The sequence below is a fragment of the Nicotiana tomentosiformis genome, chromosome 2 (assembly GCF_000390325.3).
Source record: "Nicotiana tomentosiformis chromosome 2, ASM39032v3, whole genome shotgun sequence".
Taxonomy (NCBI): domain Eukaryota; kingdom Viridiplantae; phylum Streptophyta; class Magnoliopsida; order Solanales; family Solanaceae; genus Nicotiana; species Nicotiana tomentosiformis.
The window spans coordinates 114,412,651-114,437,643 of NC_090813.1; the positions used below are offsets into that span (position 1 = coordinate 114,412,651).

The 24,993-nt window shown below is 36.9% G+C and overlaps 1 protein-coding gene and 1 pseudogene across 1 annotated transcript in view; both read right to left on the reverse strand.

Moving 5' to 3' along the window:
- Positions 1–24,993, reverse strand: part of LOC104106703 (uncharacterized) — a 32,538-nt gene extending 7,545 nt beyond the window's left edge. The window contains exons 1-19 of the mRNA XM_009615312.4: positions 24,495–24,993; positions 24,150–24,259; positions 21,537–21,702; positions 19,647–19,747; positions 19,472–19,544; positions 19,238–19,373; positions 18,440–18,600; positions 17,360–17,484; positions 17,188–17,287; positions 15,955–16,051; positions 12,825–12,876; positions 2,602–2,703; positions 2,374–2,520; positions 2,115–2,277; positions 1,780–2,010; positions 1,543–1,697; positions 1,263–1,391; positions 1,032–1,149; positions 700–895 (exon numbers count right to left, since the gene is read on the reverse strand). Of these exons, the coding sequence (XP_009613607.1) occupies positions 700–895; positions 1,032–1,149; positions 1,263–1,391; positions 1,543–1,697; positions 1,780–2,010; positions 2,115–2,277; positions 2,374–2,520; positions 2,602–2,703; positions 12,825–12,876; positions 15,955–16,051; positions 17,188–17,287; positions 17,360–17,484; positions 18,440–18,600; positions 19,238–19,373; positions 19,472–19,544; positions 19,647–19,747; positions 21,537–21,702; positions 24,150–24,259; positions 24,495–24,627 (2,495 nt within the window). The 5' untranslated portion in view covers positions 24,628–24,993. The remainder of the gene's footprint in view (positions 1–699; positions 896–1,031; positions 1,150–1,262; positions 1,392–1,542; positions 1,698–1,779; positions 2,011–2,114; positions 2,278–2,373; positions 2,521–2,601; positions 2,704–12,824; positions 12,877–15,954; positions 16,052–17,187; positions 17,288–17,359; positions 17,485–18,439; positions 18,601–19,237; positions 19,374–19,471; positions 19,545–19,646; positions 19,748–21,536; positions 21,703–24,149; positions 24,260–24,494) is intronic.
- On the reverse strand, positions 17,901–18,010 carry LOC117279327 (U6 spliceosomal RNA; annotated as a pseudogene).

Here is a 24,993-nt window from a genome sequence, read left to right on the forward strand (position 1 = left end):
AGGAAAAAGATTTTTTTTTTTTTACTGTAAATCCATAAGACAGCCAAAAATTGTTTAATAAGCAAACAACCAAAAGTTTCCTGAGAGAACTGGCATTTTTTAGAGCTTTGGAGACTGAAAAGATACCAGTTAAAAACTAATTAGGACTTCTAACCAATAGATTTAAAGCATTCAACTCGAGATTAGTGGTTATTCTTTAAAGCTACATATCTTCTCCATTTACAATAGATGATAATTACAACAAATAAGTGATGGTCTCTTCGATATTCCAATTACAAGAGTGATCCACTAAAATCTTAGTAGTTGGTCGTTGTTCACACAGTGCTGATTAAGGCAAAAATATGAGCAAAAACTATCCCAGAGGGTAAAAATTGACACAACAAGGAATTTGAAATGTCACAAATTACTTCATAGTTGTCTTTACGCATTTACCTAATATGACTAACTTAAGTTATCAAATATTTTAGAATCAACTTTGTTAGCTAAATCAAGGTAATTCATTCGACAAAGGATTCCAAAAACAAAAATTAGAACTACTTGAGTCAACAAACTAAATTTCGTGGTTGGCAATAAATTATGCATGCAAGCACCAAGAAAGATTTAAATAGTGCAATCAGATCAAACATTTAAGTAGTATGAAAGAAATTAAAGATGCCAAACTAAAAGTCTAAAAACATCAACATTTCGTAGAAGGAAAACCTTGAGGTTATCTGATATAGGATCTCTGAGAGGTCAAGCTTCTGTTCAAAATATTGTTGCATTGTGGCAAACCCAACAAGGAGAGGTTCAAGAAGTCCAACAAGACAGTTTTTAATTTCAACCCCTTTCTTTTGTCTAGGATTTATATCTGTAGGGTTAGCAAGCAGCAGCCGATCATTCAAAGCTCCAAGCAATACTGCAAAAGGAAGTCATGTAGGAAAAGTAGTTAAGCATCCAAGATTGCATGAAAAAAGATGTAACAAAAAAGAACAAATAGAACTGGATAGCCCCAAGCATGTACATGCAGTTTGGAGGAAGACTTAAATATCCACCTGCATTAGGCATACTAATCGAAAGTATAGTCCTCACTTTGCCATCCCACCCAAGCATACTAACAGCAGTGGCAGTTGAAAAAAGAAGTGCAGGCCCAAGCCACAGAATAGATCTATAGTATCAAAAAAGTTAAGAATCCCAGCATATATAAAACAGCCTACATAAAGATAAGTAAACTGAGGAGGCAATAAAAATAACAGGAACAATAAAAGGAATGCATTCAAGGATATTGAAGGAAGCCCTTTGTCAAACTTTGTAGAACTGCATGCCAGGATATCTAGATCTGCTGAAACAATAAGCACCCTATGTGTGGTCAATACACCAGCAACATAGCCCCTGAGAGTTTCTTGCCAGTGCACCTGCAAAAATATCATACTTGTGAAGGAAGCAGTTCTTGGGAGAAAAACCATAACAAACAGGAATGGAACATAATATGTGAAGCTGCTAATATTTGTATTGGAACTTCTTAAACAAGACTTGATAGAGAGAAACATATCCTACACCATTTACCTGGAGAGCAATCTCATTTACTTTCAATTTGATAAATTTTCTTCCTTCAGCTTTTGTTGATATGTAATGGCCATCAGCATTTGAGAGGCGGTAATTTTGAACCAGTTTTGCCAAGCCAATCTGGTCACCATGGGAAGCAAATACCAAAGTTGATTCTACAAAACCAAAATGATTGGATCAATCAGGATCGCCACAGCAGTTTACATAATATATTTCATGGAACCCCTTCAAACATACCTATTGGAGTTGAGAAGATGCGATGAACTTCAGTTTCGAACATAAACTGCATTGGTCCCTTAGTAGTACCAACATCAGTGTCAGTAGACTGGTTTTGATCAATGGCGCCATTCTTTTCTTTTGACACTTGTAGAGCAGCTCCAGGCAACATATACAAGGACAGCCCAGTCTTATCCTCATCTAGAATTGCATAGTGATTCTCATTAGGGCCAACAAAGGCAGCATCTAGACCTGGAGCAAAGGGGAGTAAACTCATTATTTTGATAATGAGTCATGACAGAACCTGTTTATATTTTAAGAAGCCAAAACTAGAAGTTCTGATAGATGGTGAAAACCTTTAGTTGTAGTTGCTTTACTATTAGCAAGTTGGTAATCTGTATTTTCCCAATAAAGAACCACTTCATTTGTGGCACCGCTGAACTCAAAAACGATGAGGAAGAGGTGCTGCTTTTTACTATAAATAATGTACTTTGGATGAAATTCTACATTTCCAGGAATCTGAAAGAACAAAAAAATTGTCAGTTTCAAAAGTGCGAAATAATGCAAATGTGTACTGCTTTAACATACTAATTGAAAATAACAATTAAGTATTACCGATGCATAAAGCTTCTTGTAAATATTTTCTACTCCAGAAGATATATTGTATGCCATAAGGTTTGAGCCTTCAACATAGAAAGCCCTGACGGGATAGTGAAGAACTCGGTTCTCTTTATTGAAAAAATTAAGATCCAGATGAAATGACTGCATAAGATAGCTATTAGAGGCTATATCAAGCAAAACTGTGTGAAGAGAGAAGAAACTTAAATAGTTGATACTGATTACCTGACAAACTGGGACATCTTTCAAATAATGTTTAGTATCCAGGATTGTGATGAGAGGTAACCGAGAAATTGGAGCACTTTTTGCATGACCTTCCATAAAATGCTGCCAAAATAAGGTCAAGGTGACTTTTCTTATATATATATTGACTTCCTTAAAAGGCAAGTTACTGTTGTTCTAACAGTACAACTAAAAAAAAAGGGCATGCGGGTGCATTAAGCTTCCGCTATGCACAAGGTCCGGTGAAGGGCCGGATCACCAGGGTCTATAGTAGGCAGCCTTACCCTGCATTTCTACGGGAGGCTGTTTCCAAGTCTTGAACCCGTGAACTCCTGGTCACATTATAACTAATAATCCCTCTATTTCAAATTCAATGTCTAGTTTTTTTCCTTATTGTCTTGCTCTTGCATAATGGTTTAAACTTAAGGTGTTTTCAAGAAGCTTAAATTGTTCTTCAATATTTTATGCAAACCATTTTCATCTAGTTATTATGCAATTTTCAAATATATTCTGCCCCCAGAGATTTGGTTCAACCATAAGGATGCAGTGCTAGATGTGTGTATTAGGCACACATCACGTTTTGAAACCTGCCACTAACATGAAACCTGGTATTTAAGTGAGAGCAGGGTAGAGGACGGTCCCGTACTCCCCCGATACAAGATCCTGTATGTGTATTAATTCCAAAATATATCTTCTTCTAATCTCACTCAATTAGAAAAGTGATGCACAAAAACTGCAAGAACATGAGGGTGGAGTATAGACTAATATTATTGTGCATCATATCACATTTGCCAGATATCCTTTTTCTTTTTTTTTTTAAAAGGTAACAATTGTGTATAATATAAATCAGTACAACATTTGTACTGGAAAACCATATTTACAAGAAGGCAAAAAGAAGAGAGACCGATCAACAATCGTAACAAGATGCAAGGATTTCTAGGATTGATGCAACATCTACTGTGTAAGTTAGCTTACACCAAAAACAAAAAAGCAGAACACAATCAAGCTTGATCTTCTGCACCGAATTACTTCTATCCTCAAAACACCTGGAATTCCTTTCTCTCCAGACTGTCCACCAAATACATGTTAGGATAGTCCATCTATCTATCTCTTGCTCCAGTTCCAGCTTCATCCCAACTAATAAGAACTTCATTAATCTAACAAGGCATTGTCCAAGATATACCTCTAAGATTAATAAAAAAAATTCCCTAACTGGTCCGTTATTATGAAATGTATAAATAGATGGCTAACTGCCTCAGCATCTTCCCCACAAAAGGAAACATCTTGACACAATGGAATCCCTCTCTTTATGAGGTTTTCTTGGGTCAGAACTGCCTCCTTTGCCAATAACCAAGTGAAGCATGCTACCTTATATGGGATCTTGATTTTCCATATATGCTTCCATGGTCAATTAGTAACTTGTAGGTTGGCGTTGTTCAAAATCTTATATCCTGCTTTCACTTTGAAAATACCTCTATTGTGTCCCTGTCACCATAATGTGTCCTCCCCAATCTGCAACCCTTTAAATACTTCTAACTGCTTGTACAAATCAGCAAGTCTAGTCATCTCCCGGTCATTCAGCATTCTCCTGAAAAACAATGTCCCAACCTTGAAGAGTCCACATTTCAGCTATTGACTTTTGTCTCTACATATCAGGGAATAAATCTTGTATTTCCAGAAAGGAAGTTTTGTTTCCATTTTACACTTTAATAAAGGTAAGGTTCTTCATGAAAGGACAGAGTGATCTTATAGATCTCCATACACTCATTCCATATGTTGTCTTAACTTCCTTTGTCATCTATTTGATCACTTTGCTCCATAAGGTTTTGGGGTTCTTGAGAATATCTCCATAACCATTTGCCTTGCTTTGATTCTTCAAATTTCTGATACCAAGTTCACCTTGAGCTTTGCCAATTAAAAGACATTTAAATTTGACCAAATGAAAAACCTTTTTTTCTTTGTTTCCTTGTCATAGAAAGAATCTTCTGAGTCTATCCAACCTCTGAATGACTGATGCAGGTATGGGAAAAAGTGTCATCATGTATGTAGGAGTGAATCCAAGACTGAGTTAATCAAAATGAGCCTTCCTCTTATTACAAATACTGTGTTTTCCACGTGGACAACTTTTTCAAACATTTTTCGATGATAGTATCCCATGTCTATTTAGATTTAGACTTTGCACCTAGAGGCATGCCAAGATATACAATAGGAATAGCACCTACTTCTCCTCCCAAAACTAGTGTCAGTTGCTCTATATCAGGTACTACATTAATGGGAAAGAGACGATTCTTACTCCAATTGATGCGCAATCCTGAGATGCCTTCAAATATAACTAAGATAACTCTCAGAAATCTCAGTTGTTCCTCTTTTGCATCACAAAAAATTAAAGTGTCATCAACATATTGAAGGTGTGTGACCTCCACATTGTTGCTTCCATTTCTGGCTACATCAAAACCTTTGATCCATTCATTGACTTTTGTTGTCTTGATCACATTGTTCAGACCTTCCATAGCTATAATGAAAAGAAAAGGAGACAATAGACCTCCATGTCTTAGCCCTCTATGAGCAGGAAAGAATGAGAACCGTTTATGAGGATGGAAAACCTGACAGTAGAGATACAAAATTTCATCTAGTTAATCCACGTCTCCCCAAACCCCATATGTCCAAGCATCTTCAACAGAAAACTCCAGTTGACATGGTCATAAGCCTTCTCAATGTCTAATTTTCAACAGAAAACTCCTGGCTTCTTTTGTTTGGTTCTTGAATCTACAACTTCATTGGCAATCAAAGCAGCATCCATTATTTGTCTTCCTCCGATGAAAGCCATTTGTTGTACATCCACCAATTTGTCTATCACCCTTTTAGTTTCTCTGTCAGAACCTTTGAAAACAGCTTTTAAATGCTGCCTATCAAGCTTATTAGCCTGAAATCCCTTAATTCATTCACTCCAGTCTTCTTAGGAATCAAGACTATATATGTCACATAAGCTCCTTTTAAGCATTTCCTGAGAGTGAAAATTGTGAAACCTTCATAATATCATGCTTTAACACATTCCAACACTTGATGAAGAAACCCATAGCGTAACCATCAGGTCAAGAGGTCTTATCAACTGCGCACATCTTCAGACATCTCAAGACCTCTTATTCCTCAAAATTTGTTTGCCGAACCTCTTTTTCTTATACAAAAATTGTTGGACACTCATTGAAGTTGGCATTAGGTCTCCATCCTTCAGACTTATAAAATTCAATGATCTCTCTTTTGATTCTCCATGGATCCTCAATTGTTTCATCCTGGACGAGAAGTTTGTGACACCGTAGGCGAATCCCACATCGACAAAGCACGGGAGAGATGCTGGGTATATAAGTAAACAGGTCTTAGACCCTAGTAACGCGTTTTAAAGTCATGCGGGCCTACACCCAAAGCGGACAATATTACTAGCAGGCTGGGGTGTTACAAAGTTGGCCAATGGTGTTACATCTCTTGTGAGCATTAGTAGATTGATGAAAGAACCTTGTATTTCCATCCCCTTCCTTTAGCCAGAGAGCCCTGGATCTCTGCCTCCATGCAACTTCTTCATTTTTAAGATGTTCCTCATGTTCCATAAGGAGAGATATTTTACTTACTAATTCCTCTTCTATCAAGGGTCTTGTAATGCCAATTGATTTAGCAGATTTGACTTTTGTAACTCTAAATTACCTCGGTTGCTTCTGCTCCATTCTTTAAATTTACCTTTGAGGGCTTTAAGCTTGCATGCTAATATTTTTTTTGATTTGCACCGGGTGTCCAAGTCTCTTTTAGCTCCAACTAATCCCGGGGGTGCACAGGCCCTCGGCAAGGAGTTTCCCGCAAGTGCACCACGGTTAATTCAGGTTTTACCCAGTCCGATGGCCCTCAGAAATTGTTTTGCACCCAGTGGGTTTCGAACTTGAGACCTTGTAAGGGAGCAAACCCCAAGGCTCAAGTCAATTGCCACCAGGCCAACCCCCGAGGGTTAAGCTGGCATGCTAATATATAGTCTAGTCTTCCAGAGAATTCAAAAGATGTCCACCAATCTCTGATTTTGTCAACAAATCCTTCACTGTTCAACTACCAATTTTCGAATTTGAAATAGGATTTGCTTTGTTCCCAAGAACCACATTGCAATGAGACAGGAACATGATCCGAAATTAATCTTTGGAAGAGACTTTGTTTTATGTTTCTAAAATTGTCATTCCATTCTTCTTGGATATGGATTCTATCGATTCTAGAAGCAATGTCATGATTGTCCCCTTTAAACAAAGTATAGGAACCCCCTTCTAGCTGAAGATAAATCAATTCCACATCTTCTATGAAGTTTGAAAATTCCACCATGGCTCTAGACCTCCTCCTACAGTTTCTTTTCTCATAAGAAAATCTGGTGACACTGAAATCACCACAGACTGCCCAGGGGCCTTCCATCGAACCTCTCACTTCACTTATTTTCCTCCAAACTTCTTTCTTTTCAATATTGCAATTAAGAGCATAGACTTATTATATGACATGCAAAGTTCTGCAGAAAGGCCTCAAATTTACATGTCAATGTGTAGGCACCAGTTTGTAACATCTCTGTTTTCCAAACTTTACAATCCCAAAGCATCATAATACCCCATCTAGTACCACTAGCTTCTAGACATGCATATCTCACACGTCTCCCACCCCAAATCTGACTAACAATGTCTTTTATTTCCCCGTCTAGCTTTGTTTCCAGAAAACATATAATGTCTGCCTTCTAGTTTGTAACTAAACTCTTTACAATCCTTCTTTTTTTCAAATTGTTCAATCCCCTTACTTTCCATGAAACTAAATTGAGCTTCATAGTTCACTAATTGTCAAGTCTTTTCCCATGTTTCCATTCCCACTACTTTTGAATTTAACATCAAAGGTAATTAGACTTTTCAACTCATGCGTACCTTTGAATCTTGATATCTTGATCTCCAATTCTGGCTCAATCGTTCTAACCTGCCTACAACTATCTATTTGCATCAATAGCTCCAAAGTTTCTTCTTCACGGCCCTGAAAATCTACCCCGTACATTTTGCTCAATTTGAGCAGATTCTTATGGGCCTAGAGTGTTGCCCCTAACTCTTTTTCAAGCAACTAGTCTTTCTATTGGAATTGAAGAGGTACCACATCTTCCACTTCCCAATCTTCAATATTGATGTCCGAGTCTAGTTGAGGCGAGAATTGTTGTCGCACAATTCCATTATTGTGCTTACCTTCCCCAAATTCCATGAGCTCCATAGTACCAACTGCATTCTCTCCCTGTATCCCTACCTCTATTTCTTCTCATCCCTCCACGTTGATCTTTGATGTCTCTGCATGTGGCATAATTCTAGAATTTTCAGGTGTATCATGAGTTCTTTGTTGCTTCTTCTGTTCCGAGCGTGAAATAGCTCCCATCTCTTCTAAGGAGAAGTCGAACCTTATAGTATCTCTAGTCTTCAACTAGAAGTCGTTAAAAATGACATGAGCCGCATTATCTGGCCCGATTTGTTTTGCATGACCAGTGTCGACCTCCTTAGAAAGACCCAAATTTGGTATGTGTTCCCCCAAAGCCTTCATTTGCGATGCACGTGCCGATCCCAAAATTTTATATTATGCACCATAGCCCCCTACGTGATCGTTGCCCATCCAATCTACAGCTATTAGGCTACTTTGCTGCGGTACTATCTCGTAGGGTAACTTTGCCCGTTGGTTTTTCGGAGGTATCAACCCTTTGTCCTCTCCGACTATCTCCATGGTGGTCGTCGTCCCCGATTCAAATCGTGTCTGCCCTTCATCCCAAATTGGTATGAAAAAATTTTCCCTATCTCTCAATGACCACCTTGTTAGGTATGTTTCGGTCATCACCGACTATCTCGATCCTAACCCACTTAAGATGATTTTTGAGCTCTGTTTTTTCCTCGGTTGCTTTCCAATCGCCACACAGGTCGCCTATTTCTTTGAACATCTTCTGTGACCACAAATGTAGAGGCACACCCATTGGCTCTGATCCATGTAGTTTTGGCAGAAGTAGAGTTTGGTACACATACGTCGATAGGGTTCCACCATTCCTGATGAAGTTAGTATTTCTTCCATCTACATTGTCCTTGAAGAGTCTGTTCAGCCATGCTTATGCTAGGAAACTCAAACAAACATAGATTCTAAGTCATCTCAATACATATTCACTCGAAAAACTTTTTTCCATGTGGCAAAGGTCCATTTCCGGATGTCTGCTAAAGTGGGTCTCTCAGTTACTTCTTTTCCAAAATATCCAACTGTGCATCTTTGCAAGAGTCCAGTACGAAGAAGCCTCTAAATGGGTAAGGTCTCCATTTATGGCATTGATAGTTGCTTCTCGAAGAATGTTTGATTGCCATTTACTCTCCTGAACAGCCTTGGCATATAGGTATTTAGCTTTAAAGGTTCAGGGAGGTTCAGAAACATATATTTGCCGGCCATATTTAATGAACCTTTGGAAGGACATAGCATTAAGATAGACAACTCTGGAATTATAATGATTAATTTACCATCTCCCTGCAATGCCAAAATGCTCATATATCTTTCATGGTCATTGTACTTCCTAGTACAAAAATACTCTGATGTTTGATCCTTGGTTTTCCATCTCCTTACCATGTTCTTCTAGTCAGTTGAGGCCTCTATAAGTACATAGCATAACCCATTCCATAATCTTTTTGCTCAATATTGATCATCCCATCATGTTGCGACTTCTCTCAACCTAGTCGAACCAGGTGTCTCTATTAGAGGTCCACCTAGTAATGTCAAAATACTTGAAGCCAGCATTGAAATAAATTTTGTTTTCCCCCATGGGATGTTATCTCCACTCCCTGCTTGAGATGTAAGATAGAAAGGTGATTTAATAGTGATCACAGTGGGTGAAAACTGAGGTTAGGTAAAATAGTGTTAAAATCCCAGCGTAGAGACACGCCGGAATTTATAGAGGTCGCCGGAATTCGAGTAAGAAGAAGGAAGAGGTATGTTTTCTGACAAAAAGATTCGGTAAAATGCTCAGTGTTTTGGAGGGGACAATGTTCGAATATGTTGGGTTGAAGAGATCGAAGTTGTTTAGAGGAGAGAGAAAGATGAAAAAGGGCTCTTGGTAATATCGGAGAAGGTGGTTTACTGGTCGGAGAAGTGGTTTATTTGCCTGGTATCTTTTCAACTAACTATTCTATCTTTTTTGCATTCAAACCATTTCAATCTCTTCTTTACCTAATTCAACCGGTAACTATTTAAATATTTAATCTTAAACACATCACAGGTTAAAATGGTCCATTTTTAGTACTACATGGCTTCAAAGCTTTTTATTGTGAAATAAGGTTATATTTTTCTATATAAAAGCTAGATATTAATTTTTTTAATATATAATGATGGATACACAAACTTCAATCCAATATTGTGTTTAGTTCCCTGAAAATGTTTAACTTTCTAGATAACATTGCGACAGGATTAAAATCACATTGTAAGCAAGCGGCTTTTCCATCATTTAAGTGTCATACACAATGAGATATTGAATTCGAATCACTTTCTTGATGGTAAAAGATAACAAAAAGCATTTAATTTATAAAAAAAGGTAAGTATATTATACCATATAGCTTATATATTAGTTATAGTCCAGTATGGCCGAGGATGTAGATTATAGTCTCTTTACATAGTTTTGGAAAATTCTAAACTTATGAGCTAGCTTTCGGGGTTAAGTTCAACGTCTATTTTTCTTGACAAGCTTTCAGAACCAGACCAATCTTTGATGTTAAGTTAGCCCATGTTGGGCCTTGTGCTATGTTATCCATGCTCCAGATATCAAGTCCTAAGAGTGCCGAGGTTAGTCTCAAATCAGTTGAAGGAATGAGTTGTAGTCTTTTTATATCGTAGGCAAAATACATAGTTTACCCATCGACCTTACAGCGAAATCCCTATTACACACCTTTCGTTCAAGAAAAACCTTTTACACACTCAACCTTTCAAAAGTGTGCCTAAGACACTACTTTTGTGCTTGACCAATTTTTCAGATAACGTGAAAGTCACGCCCTAATAGGGTCGTGACACGTGTCATCGACTTTAAGAAGGAAAAAATATATTAGAAATTACAATTAAAACCCATCTTCTTCATCTTCCCATTTTCTATCTTAAACACCATTGTTGCTGCCACCATGGTTGTTTGTGAGAAAGTTTTCAACAACACCAATATTCAACCACACAATCTAAATAACTAACCGAAAATAATCGAGCAACAAATTGAGTTAAACAACCCAATAATCAACAAGACCCAATTAAATTTTCAAGCTTTTTTCATACCCAATAATGGTGGATTCTAGATTTTTTCACCAAACCTTCAATACTACTGTTAAAGCTTTTAAATCTATCACAAATAAATGGTTTTCACAATATTTGGACAATAAACCAACAAAAACCGCTCAATTTTAGATCTAAAATTTTATGTTCTTTCAAAAATTCTATTTGGGAAAGAAGACGAGGGAGAGGGTGGTCTGAGGAAGAAGATCAAAGGGGGGGGGGGGGGTTCCTGTGGGGAGGGGAGACAAAAAAATGGAATTTTTTACAGGCTTCACGCGCTTTTTTGTGTATAAACACGCAAGTGCTATCTGGTCAAAAGTAGTGTGTCCTAGACACACTTTTGAAAGGTTAAGTGTGTAAAAGGCTTTCCGTGAAGCAGAAGTGTGTAGCAGGGATTTCGCTGCAAGGTTGATGGGTAAACTATGTAGTTTGCCTATATAATATTAAGCAATTTTTACCTCATGAACTAACTTTAATGGTTGAGTTGGGATAAGACCCATTTACTTAACAATGTCAAAATTAAGTATAGACAGGCAACCAAAAACACCTAACTATCCCAAAGAACACCTAATATGGCCCCTTATCAGCAAAACCAAACAATCCTTTAAAAGCTTCACAAGTAGCTTTTGCCTAAGAATAAGTTCCTTATAATATGCAGGTCTGAATGTGAACTACTGTCAAGATCACTGCCTATTAACGATGTCATAATTATTGAAGACATATTTAAGTAAATAGAAGTGTGCTTTTTTTAACCGCTTAAGTTTTTAGATGAGATGGTCACACACTTCAACATGGTATCAGAGCAAACAGAGGTCTTGTGTTCGAGTCTCACCGCCACCCAATATCAAAAATAATTTCCATGTGCTTGGCTCATCAAAAAGAATCAAGCCCGTTCGTGAGGGGCATGTTGAAGACATAATTAAGTAAATAGAAGTGCTCTCTCTGACAACTAAAACATTTAGATGAGATAGTCACACACTTCAATAATAACCAAACATGGGGATCCTACATTTAACACCAAGGCTTCATCTATGTCTATAATAGTACTGCTTAAACCAATGTCACTATAAGCCATTGCTTTGTCCCTTAAAGCGAGAAAGCAACATAATGTGAGGGGCTATCGCTTCACGGTCGAACTATGGTCGAACTATGTGCTGCAGAGAATGTGCATATCGAAAACTGAGGCACAAAATGATCCTGGCGAGTTGCAACAATGTCGACGTTAATTCACCTCATATGCTGAAATTGGTTATTTTAATTACAATTAGGAAATGTAAGTACTAATTGAATATTTGGTAACTTTTGAAATTCTGTAAAATATGCATTTCACTTCTTGATTTTTGCTTCAAGCCTACATATCCCTAACCTTCTATCAGCTAACAATGCAACTCCTCCACATACCTTGTGAAGAAAGTTTGCTGGTTTATTTTTCTATCGTAAAGAAGGTAGGTATAACTTTTATCATAATCGTGGTGTCCGGGCCAGCTTACGCGCACCTCGACTAATTCCACAAGTACCTCCCACCAGCACAGGTGCCGAATAACTCTGTCCACCAGGATTGGAATAAATCACCAAGTATTTTTACCTCTGCTGGGATTTGAACTGGAGACACCATGATTCTCAACTCACTTCATTGACCACTAGGCTACAATTAGGTGCAGTTAGGTAGGTATAATATTGAAACAAGCAATTAGTTTCTCATTCATTTTTTGAAAATTATGGTGTGTGCATCAACTTGCACACATCTCAAATATTTTACTAGGAGTTTATAGGGTAACTCTGTCCACCAACGTTTAGGCAGATGGGAAAAAATCATCTAAAGTTTTTGTAGCTTCCTCAAATTTTAGGAATTTGATCTATATAAGATAGGCCGTACTTCAACTGAAAAAAATTGTGAAACAAAGAGAATGGCTTACGCTATAAAGAAAAGCCTTTCGTGCAATATCCGAAATTGTGAGCTGACTTTGCCTGACACAAGAAAATTTTAAAAAAAAAACACTATTATTAGAAACCTTTTTTTTTAGATGGTAACATACTATTATTAGAAACCTTGTGGCAACTCAAATGGTCAAGTAGTAAAATCTGAAAATTAAGCTACAAGTAGATTATATGAAAAAATAGTGAACCAACAAAAATTCTCCAAGAAAACACAACCTCGTGTTTTTTCACAAAATAAAAATTACGAGAACCCAACCTCGTATTACAATTGTTATTTACCAAATAGATCAAATATAGTATTCGAAGTACTAGAGTTGGCAAAATGGATAAACATGACAAAAGGATAGGCTAAACTCTACAAATCATAAACGAGAAGTAGGTTAACAATAAATTGTTGATAAATTGAGTTACCATGTATAAGCAATAAATGGACATTTATTAAAAATCTATGATATAGAAGAAGAGTATAGAGATGAGGATCAGGCGATCTTAGACTAGAAGAAAACAAATTAAACAGACCAAGCTCTTTTAACTTCACCAAAGATCAGTCGAGCAAATATGATGGAAGAAGCATATAGCCTTGCACCACCAGGAAGACAAGAAAACCACTCTATCAATATATGGTGTCATCTCTTCTATAGTGTAGTTATTTTTTTGGAAGTCAAGCTTTAGTTTCTAATTTATCCCTAGTACTGTGGCATTCCTGTGAATCTTCCATGGTGCTTATCTATAGAGTAACTTAAGCTTAGTTTTTTGGCGAGAACTGCAATTTAATCCTTTCGGCACTACTTAAACATAATGAAAGGTACATTTTCTTTATCGCAGTATTGAAATCTTTTGAGTAAAAAAAAATATTAGCAACGACAAGCATGATTGGCTCTAACTGAATGAAAGAAAGAGAAATCATGTAAGCAGGAACTTCATACAGCTCTGCAATATTCTTTGGTTGGTTTAGGCTATGGGACACACTTTGGTTATATCCTCCCTTGACGCTTTTGAAAACCAGATTACTAAACCAAAACCACCCTCCTTCTTAGGAAGAAAAACCATTTTTTTATAACCATCATGTCAGGGCTAGCTTGTGCACACCTCAACTAGTTCCACGGGGTAGAAAGAAAAACCATGTCCCAATTACAAAGACAAATACCTCTTCCCACCCATCCAAAGAAAATCATGATGAGCACTGCAATCCAACTCACAACCACCTTTGGGATTTTGAAATATAAATAAGAAATGAACTGCCCGAAAAAGCACTTCAAGTGCAAAAATTGGGGTGTCTAAAACTTCACATGGCCTCAAAGACTTTTATAAAGCAGATGAATAATCAGCCTAAATTTTCATATATGAGGGAATGGGATATCTTAGGAACAGAGATGCTGAAAGTGTAGTTAATGCACTGAGGTAACTTTGTTAGCATAGAATTATTTAAACCTTCACGAGATCCCCTTTAACTACATCCCTACAAGTACGGACAGAAGACATGGTAACCCATCAAGACCACAAGCTTTATCCTTTGATTGTGATATGTATTTGTCGATCAACTCAAGGTGCACCTTTATTTTATTTTTTTAGTAGTTATCTATACCCCAATTAGCTAATCACAAATTGATCATAGTTGAAATTTGTCAGAGATAATAATAAATAAATAAAAAAGGAAGTTTTTCTTTCTTCCAATCCAAGTAGTTTTTATACGCCAATCACATTGATCATAGTTGAAAAATCATCAGAGATAAAACAAAATAAAGAAGTGCAAGACAAGAAAGTTCTTTCTTCCAATCCAAATAAGAAAAGAAGGAAAATACTAAAATAAGAGTTAGATAAATACTAAGAACTAGTATTAGACTTCTTCCCCATTTTCAACCTTTATCTGTCCATTTGTATGTGCTGCTACTCAACCTTTTCATAACTTCCATACAAACCCAAGGAAACTCTTTAATAATAAAAGTAGAAAGGAGAGGATATGTAACTTTTCCGACTTGCAGAAGTAAAATCCTATGTGATATATGTATGTATGTATACATACACGTGTGTATCAGTGTATGTGTATATGTGTGTGTGTAGTATATGTGTGTAGTTATGAATGCATATAAAACAAGGAATATTAACCAAGATAGTGCAAAAAGTATACCAATAAAAGAACAGAACAGAAAGCCTAGCCTATAGACACTTAAGGTTAAAGAACAGAGAATAGAAAAGCTCAACAGCTCCTCTTTTGCTAATGTGTGTGTGTGTGTAATTTTTTTCTAAAGCTGAAAGTTTATCCTGTATATCGGAGAAGATTCTCCCTCAACACATCAGTTATTTCGTTCAATCAAAAGATACCCAAATACTGAGGCTCAGGAATGAAAAAGGGGTGCATTCGAAGTTCTATAGCGTAAATATTAGCAGTGTCCAACCGATCAAAAAGAAAACATTAGCACTGTCCATATGATGCAACTCTCACTTTTATCTGATGACCCATCAAGAAACTATCTTGGGGAATAATTCTCAATATGGAGAGAGCAAAAGGGGGCAGCAGAGATGTGGAAAGGATGGACAACAACAGGCAACCAACCAAAGGCCTAGGCCAGATGCATGGAGACAGGAATTTTGTTTGAATTCATTAGAATCATTTTCACCGCTTGAAATGACTAGTCAACTACAGGTTAATGACAGGAATATATAAAAGATGAAGAATGACATTAGAGAGGATGATTTGCATTGCAAGCAAAGTGTAAGTTTGATCACAATCTAACTGAATATTCAATTTATACTTGGATATGGGCATTGAAATGTTTTCCAATGAGGTCATAGCTAGCCTATGTTGGGCTGCTAGAAGGGGTATATGCTAGACAAATTTGGACTAGGATATTGGGCAGACAGCTGCTAGACCATAAGTTTCACGCACATCAGCATTGTCATTAGACAGGTAAGCAAAAAAGTACTAACCAAACCATCCAACTTTTCCATGTCCCAATGAATTCCAATCAAATGTTCTTAAGAACAGTAATTACAAACAGAGAAAATTAGCTGCAACGAAAAATCAAGTAAAGCTTAAAATTCACAACTTGGGTTTCCTGAATGTTACTCGCTCTAATAGAAAGTGAACAATGATAAGGCCCAACTCACCCTTTCAAATAATGTTCTTGTAGCTGAGCTTTAAGTTGGTGATCAGCTAATATTCCAGATGAACCAAGGGCTGAAAGCTTTTCCTTCAAGACAGATGCTGCACGGGATCATAAAATTAGAACAGCAAGGTGAAGATATAGAACACTTGATACCATAGTTATATTAAAGTGATCGCAAGACCACCGATAACCATATTAAAGAACATTTATCCCCAAAAAATATATTTTGATTACAGATTACATTTTTTTCTTTTTGATAAAGTAACATTGATGCTCTCGGCTCACCTTGTATACATATGCTATACAACAATACAATGCTTATAAAAAAAGATAGTCCTTTACAACAAAAAAACAATCATTTTTTTTATACTAATAAGGACCTTGTGGTGCACTAAAAGTTAACCAAACTCAAAAAAATGCATACTGATTGCATATTCTAAGGGGAACAGACAATAACAGCAATTAACAAATGCATCTAACGCCTCTCCCATTATCCAAATGAAGACCAAAGAGGGGATAAAACTTAAAAGTAAAATGAATAAGAGAACACAAGGTGCACGTAAGAGCCTTCAACACACTCCTTTAACCTCCATCAACAACCCAAGATATGTTAAACACTTGGGATCACAACCAATTACAAATGTCGAATCGAAAGATAGTTGCAAATGCCACTACTTTCCAAGAACATGCACACTGACACAGTAACCACAATAGTACAGCCACATAAAAAGTTAGGTATGCTGAACACTTGGGAGCAGAACTAGAGCAATTAAATGTATCAAAAGATTGTAGCCAATTCCACTACTAATTTTCTCAGCAAGATCATCCAAATAGTAACAACAGTATAGTCACATAAACAGCCACACCATTTTGGAAACTACGATTTTTCATGATTCAATAACTCTGGTATATCATATTATAAATTGAAACCCAGGTCACAGAGAAATCAAATGAAGTGCCGAACAACATTTGTAGAAAAGAAGACCTAACTTGATAAACACGTCTGAACAAATTATACTACCACAAGAATCCAATGAAACCTTCAATGATGATATAAAGGCTCTCAGTTAAATAGGAAGGACTAACAGAACTTGAGACGTGCAAGATAAAATTTAGCATCAATATAAGATATGGTATTGAAATCTACTTATCATTTACTCAAAAAAGATATGGTATTGAAATCTAATAAATGTAGGAATTAAAGCACACAGCATGATTCTTAATTAAGAAATACCTGAAGATCCCCTTGCACCTTGCAGAACTGCAAATAATTGTTTCCTTCCATCCCTAGTAAAAGCAGCTCTATTTTTTCTATTGTCAGCACCAGTCAAACTCTGTAGGAAAACACATAAATGTCTGAGTGCCAACACAAGTCACAGGCATGTGACATAAATCGAAATGCTCACCATAAAAAGCAACGCAGCTAGGTTTAATTTCGGGTGAACTTCTAATGCCCTGATCCGAGGGAGTGGATATACTGGTTCTCCTCCTTGCTGAGATAGAATTCTAGGGATGTCAATGGATTCAATTGCTGCACCATAGCAGTTAACTTATCAACATATAGCATCAACAGAAATGAGATCAACAGATCACGAAGAAACAAGTAGAAATGGACATATGTACTCCTTCAGTCTCATTTTGTGTGATACAATTCTACTGACATGGAGATTACAGTTACTAATTTGAAATTCGTATGTTGTTGGTAGCAGTAAAAAGAAAAAAGTATATAGTAGCTATTGCACCATAATGTACTAAATTTGACTTTTCAAATGAATTTTAAATCTTCTAAGCAGTTGAAGTTATGTAAGATATTTGTTATTTCTTAATGGATCAATACTTTTGGAGGTTCTCAAACTAGAAAATATATCAAATAAAAATGAGAAGAAAAGAGTACTATTTGAGAACAGGTTCCATGATGTGCTGTGTCAGTTCTAAATTTTGATCGGTAAGAAATTGGATCATTTCATGATTCGTGCATATCATCCTAGCGTAGGGGACTTAGGGGCATACTAATCTTCTCTTATCGCTCCAATTTTTTTGGATGACCCTGAAGAGACTGTGTCAGTTCTAAATTTAGTCAGCAATAAGAATAGCAGTGCTTATAACCTGCAGGAAACACCGTAAAAGAGCCTAAACTTTAAAGTATGAACTTACTCTTCTTCTTCTTCTTCTTTTTTTTTGTGTGTGTGTGGGGGGTTGGGGGGGAGTAAAGTAAAATGAGTTTGCTCTTTGTCTTATTAGGGAAGGAATCCTTTCATCCAGCTTTGAACACCATTTATAATGTAAAAACACCACAAAATGAAAAGTTAAAGCTGATGTCAACCTATCTTTTTACCACCAAAGCTGAACGGTTCATTTAAATATCTTTACTACCTCTCAAGCCTCTTAAAACAATTAACATATATTATAAACTCCTCATTCATGTCAAACAACTACACCAAGGTGATCTCATGAAAGCTTCAGGGGATTCAAAGAATTGAGTGTACCAGCAGGCTCGAAAAAGTTTGCTTGCATGGGTGGCTTGTTGGGATTCAGTACCACCCTTGTTTTCCATACTTGAATATTTCCATCCTTGGACAAAGTGACCAGCAACCGCAACATTGGCAGCCAAGAAACTGATGTGATAGGTTGAGAACCTACTTGCGTGCTGTTATTGCAAGCAAAAATTAAAAGATTACAATCCACCTATGCCTACAGGAATAGGACTTTTTATTGCACAAAATCCCTCTTTTTGTTTTTATACAGAAGGATTCCTGATTCTTGTAGGTGTTAAGTTGCTTCAGTTCTCTATAAATATATCCTACTTAAAGTACCTTTTTAAAATAAAGTACAATCCATCTATGCAGAAGAAATGTAAAATTTCATCATTTAACATCAGAAATTGGAACTTCTATAATGATAATTGACAGAGTTGGTTTTTCCAAGTTCAATCGGCAAAATACATTATTCCAGAACTCATTCAGGTTTAGATTTTTATTCAACATTTCCTTTCAGAACTCGGGTTATTTATAATGCATGTATTTCTTTTTAAGAAAACACACTTTAAAAGGAAACTGAGATCTTAGCGAAAACAATATACTATTGCCTAAGACTGAGCTGTCAGTTAGCTTCCGGAGAAGGAAACGCAACATTAGTCAGCAAATTCAGGGAGAAAGAGCTAGCATATTGGTTGCAAAGGTCTTACATTGAGCTAGATATGTTAAGACATAAGAAATAAATCAAAACTGAAGACATTGTAAAATATGCAATATAAAGTCAGCCACAGCTGAACCGACATTACTTACATCCCAATCATCATAGGCCTTTCAGTTGATACATCCCATGCAAGAAGAGTACCGCGTCTATCTCCAATAAAAAGCCATTCCAATGTTGGATGAAATGCAAATGCACCAGCACCAACCAGCTTGATTGTATTATCCACTATATATGGCAAACATAAGGGCTTTCATGCAAGTTCCACTAAGTTCAAACAATCCAACTAAAGAGAGAATATATTAAGGGACTCGTTCAAATCTCACATTGTAAAGTGTAATGTACAGCATATGTGTGGATGTTATAAGCTCGAATCAAGCCTTCCGCGTAAGCTACATACTGGAATCAAAGGGAGGACAAAAAGGTCAGATCAAAGTGGCAGTCACAATACTTTTCCGATCAACCATGAAGCGGGAGGCTTAATTGCAGTAAGTATGTTACCAGAACAGGGAGTCGAGGATGGCAAGCAAGATTGACGATAGGTTTCTTCAGGTCAGTTTTTATTTTTGTTGGCGCCTTCCCACCTTCCACAGTTCCAACAACTTCACAAGAAGATAAATGGAGGTCAGAAACATTTTGCAATATAACAGTTATGCAAGCACTGCAAACTGCTCTAATACTAGCATTTGATTATAGAAATGTAGCAAAATGACGAGAACCTTTTTAATAACTATGGTGCAGGACGAGTTTAATTAATCAAATGTAGCAAAAAGACGAGAGCTTTTTCAATAACTATGGTGCAGGACCAGTTCAAGCACACCTCAACTATTCCATCGGGTACCTGCGACCTATGTTACTCGGACTCTTCAAAAATGTTGTTGGGTGCGTGTCGGATCCTCCAAATTTAGTGCATTTTTGAAGGATCCGACACGGGTGCGGCAACACTTTTGGAGAGTCCGAGCAACATAGCCTGCGACCTCCCACAAGCACAGGTACCGGATAACTCTATCCACCAAGGGCTACTAACATAAAGAAGAAAGAATAAGGTGGAAGGAAAGGAGGCTGCCCACCAAAACTTAGGTAAATGGGAAGAAATCACCTTGTGTTTTTTGTCTCTACTGGATTTGAACCCTAGTCTTCAAAGTTTTGCAAACGAAATGACTTCTTCACAAACTACCAAGTTATAACTAAGTTTACCTGTGTTCTTTCTCTTTCTTTAATGCTTTATGGGCATACAGAGGAAAGAATGAGGTGAAAGGAGGTTGTTCTGACATAAGACAATCTTATAAAGAGAGGGATTCAATTGTGCTCAAGATGTCACTTATGTGGAGAAGATGTTGAGACAGTTAGCCATCTATTTTACATTGCAAGATAACTGACCAGTTATGGAAGATCTTTATTAATCTCAGGGGCATAGCTTGGACAATGCCTAGTAAGATTACTGAAGTTCTTTTCAGTTGGGATGAAGCTGGAACCGGAGCAAGAGATAGAGATAGATGGAGAACTATCCCAACATGTATTTGGTGGACGATCAGGAAAGAAAGGAATTCCAGATGTTTTGAGGATAGAAGAAACTCTGTGCAGAAGATCAAGTTTAATTGTGTTTTGCTTTTTTGCTTTTGGTGTAAACAGATATACGCAGAAGATACTGTTTCAATCCTAGATGTCCTAGAATCTTGTTAGGCCTGAGGATCAAGTTTTTTTCTTTTGGCTACTCACTTGTAAATATGGTTTCAGTACAACCTATGTACTGATTTTATTATAATATACACTATGTTATCATCTCAAAAAAAAATGAGGTGAAAGGATCAAATGAAAGGAGTCTGCTGACTTGCTCTTTCAAGGATAAAATGTTTGAAAGCATGAGACTGGAATCCAGAGGGACAAAAGACCCCACCCCGAGAAACCAACAAAGAAAAAAATGAGGGGGAGAGAAATAGTAAAATGTGCAGGCACTGGGTTAAACCGCATAAATCTAGATCCTAACGCGTCTAAGAAAATATGGAGACCATGCAGTAGCACTCACAGGAAACAAGTATTGATTCAGCCATAATTGATGAATGACAAAGCACTCTTTTAAACTGCACATCAGTATAACAAGCAGAAGAAAGCACAGGATAGGTAATGCAGCTCTCAGGACTAAATTGACAAGACTGCAACCCAATGGCTGGATTACATCTCCCATGTGCATACAAACTGTCATTCAGTTGGTGAAATATCTTAGTTAAAATTATAATAACATTGGTCTTTCAGATAACGAGTAAATTTAGAACCAAGAACGCATATCCTAGGAGCAGTTATCTGCTAGCATTAGCTTTTTTAACTCTAAATGATGCAGAAAAAACTTATATATGCATACAGGCATGAGCTCCAACTCAAATTTTGACAGACCTGTTACACTCATCCTACGATGGAAACCAAAAAATACAACAGGTTGAAGAGGAGTCAGTGCAAGATGAACTTCAGTATCAGAAGAAATGCGTTCTGTCCTCTTCTCAGGTGAATGTAAAACACACGTTTGCTCTGCATCAAAATCACACGAACTCATTGTACAATCCTGCAATAAGCAGCAGGCAAAATGAGAAAACAAATTTCCCAAATGCAAGATTATAGCAGAACGAGTACTGACACAAGCAAAAGCAGAGTTGAAATGCCCAAAATGCAGTTCGAAGGAACAGGTGACATCATTGGAGCTTTAAACTCGGAGACAATAAGAAACCAGTGAAATTCTTACTGGAACAATGTGACTATTAATTATTAGCAAAAATTTATACCACAGCCAAAAGAGGCTAATAAAAAGGGTATGGCAGCTTTATCAAAGTGTTTAAGAACTCTTATTGCAAAATATGAACTCCTGCATGGGGAGAAAGAGGTGGGAAGCAAGGCAGGGAATCACAAATCAAGGCTTCACTAAGGAGATCATAATGCCTTTTCCCAAATTGAACCCGTCACTGCATTAGATAATATGTGGCAGACACTGATAGGAGACACTCACATTTACTAAATAGATGGACACTAGCACATAAATACATGCAAGGAGTTCATTTATACTAATATGTACTTTGTCCATTGTGCATGATATATATAGTTTAGTTAGAGTAAAGAGCATTTTGGCAACCTATACAACCAGCAAAAACCATGTCTTAACGTCCTTTTTAGTATGCGTACAAACAATTTGTTTCAACAACTAGCAACAACAACAAAGAAACAAACAACAACAACAAAAAACCAACAACAAAAACAATAATGATATGTCATCGTGCTTATCAAAAAAGAATTCTAGTAGTTTTGTTTATAGGGAAAAAATATTCTGTTAAGTATACCTTGGAAGCTTTTTCCTTGATTTCAAGGTATCTAATTGCAAGAGAAAATTGCAAAGAAAAGGAACCTAGAATATCAGGACAATGTGAAGAACACTGTTTGCTATGTCCACAAGGAAAATAAATTGGTTTGTTCTTACCAAAATTATATGATTGAAATAAAGCAAAAAATGATTTAAATGCACAATAACAGAAGATTACACATAGTTTGAAATTCAAAATACAAGATCTTTCAGGGTATAATAAAATAACAAAAGGAACTTATAAAAACAACAACAATAACCCAATATAATCCCACTAGTGGGGTCTGGGGAGGGTAGTGTGTACGCAGACTTTACCCCTACCCTGGGGTAGAGAGGCTGTTTCCGATAGACCCTCGGCTCCTTCCCTCCAAGAACTCCCCACCTTGCTCTTGGGATGACTCGAACTCACAACCTCTTGGTTGGAAGTGGAGGGTGCTCACCACTAGAGCAACCCACTCTTGTCAAAAGGAACTTATCAAAAAAAATAACAAATAACAAAAAGAAACAAAGCAGTGAATAACATAGAGATTCAATGTGCTGAAGACAGCCAATATATAACCGCCTCACTTCTATGATCCTTGTCAATTAAATTTCCATCATTATGTTTCTTGTAGCATATCTTCTGTAGTTTCTTATTATGCCATACAAAACTATTATGCATACGGTTTTTTTGTTGCTTTGTTGATGTCCGGAAAAAGCTACATTTGAAAGTTGTCATACTTACTCCTGTCACCTCTCCAAATTGGCATCCTAACTGTAGCCAAAAAGATAATCCTTCCACGCATAACAAACATCTTCTAGAATAAACTTGTGCAACGTTATCAAAAGCAATGCACCAGAAAAGAAAAAGGGTAAATGAATAAAATCTAATAATTCAGCAGAATGCTAGATACCAGCACCCAACTCCAATCTCAAACAAAGAAAACAAAAGGTAGTCAATTGCTCAGTGCAGATGAAAGTCTTTTGTGTTGTTGGATTTAATGAATCAGTTGCACAGTGCAAATGAAAGACGTTTTGTTGTTGGATTTAATGTACGTGGCAGGGGAAGGAATAAGAGATGGTGGAGGGCTATACCAGCATGCATATGGTGGACTGTATGGAGGGAAAGAAATGATAGGAGTTTTGAGGATAGGAGGAATTCTTTGCAGAAAATCAAGCTAAACTGTGGTTTGTCTTTTCATTTTTGGTGTAACAAATTTTGTGTAGATGAAGCTGAGACTTTACTACAGTTTTTAGAGTCCTTGTAAGAAGAATATAGGGCAGATGTAATTAGGTTTTTTGTAATTATGGTTTCCACCACAAACTTTGTGCTGACCTTTCTCAAAAAAATGATCACCCTTCCTGGACAAACAAATACTGATAAAACTTAAGCACTAAAACATTGCCAGTATATCACCATGTAAAGCATATTCTCATCTGGTTCACAAGGAATCCTAACTGAAAACCCATTAAAATACTCCCATACCGCAAAAGATAAAGTTACACGGTTAGTTGTTTTTTTGGATTCAAAGATGCACATAAACCTAATGCCATAATATTTTAGCCACACTTAAGTTCACAGCAAAGCCATTAGTGTCAAATGCGACAAGTGTTAAAACTTGCAGGCTTTAATAGAAATAAGACTCAGTATCATAATCTTAGAAGATACTTAATGAACTAACCTCAAGAATAGCAATTACACAATGTCCACTTGTTGGGCTATAAGCCATGCGAACAACAGGAGAACCAATGTCTATTGAAGCTATCTTGCGTCCAGTATACGCATCGAATTCTGCCCATGTAAAATATACTCAGCATCATCATACAGTTTATTGTAAAAGATAAATTACTAAATACCGGAATGAAACTTGTCCAAATTGAGCCAAATATATATTGAGGATTCATTCATTTAGTCATTATGCAGTTTATTAACAGAACATAAAGTACATGCGAATTCAGTTTCAGTTGAAATTGTATGCTTTCACAAAAGGTGAGATTTTGAAGGAGGAAAGGAGTGTCAAATGTACCTATGATTTGGCTTCCGACGGCGACGGCGAGAAGTGCCTGAGTTGGATGAAATGCGGCGGCGTGAGGCTGTAATGGCTTTGAACTCCGACCAACATGCCGGAGATCTAAATGCTGTAGCGTCGCCCACTCCATTGATCCCCCCCAATTCAACTAACCGTAACCAAATTTCGACGAATTAAGATTAATATAAATAATCAGACGCGGCAGATGAAAAACACAAATGATAGGTCACGGTCGTTGATTGAGCTTTCAGATCCAGATCATGAAAATGGACGGATCAAATTTCAGATCAGATCCTGGAAAAAACTTTGATGACTAATATTAGACCCATGTCTAATTTCTCGATATTATTAATCTGTAGAAAAAGTGTTGAACAGCGGATGAAGAATCTGATGCGAGATACTTGCAGGATTGTAAGAACTAGCTAAAAGAAGAAAGTAGAAAATCCTGCTTAACAGGTACAGATGCTGCCTTGCTGGGGGTTTATTGTCAAGAAAG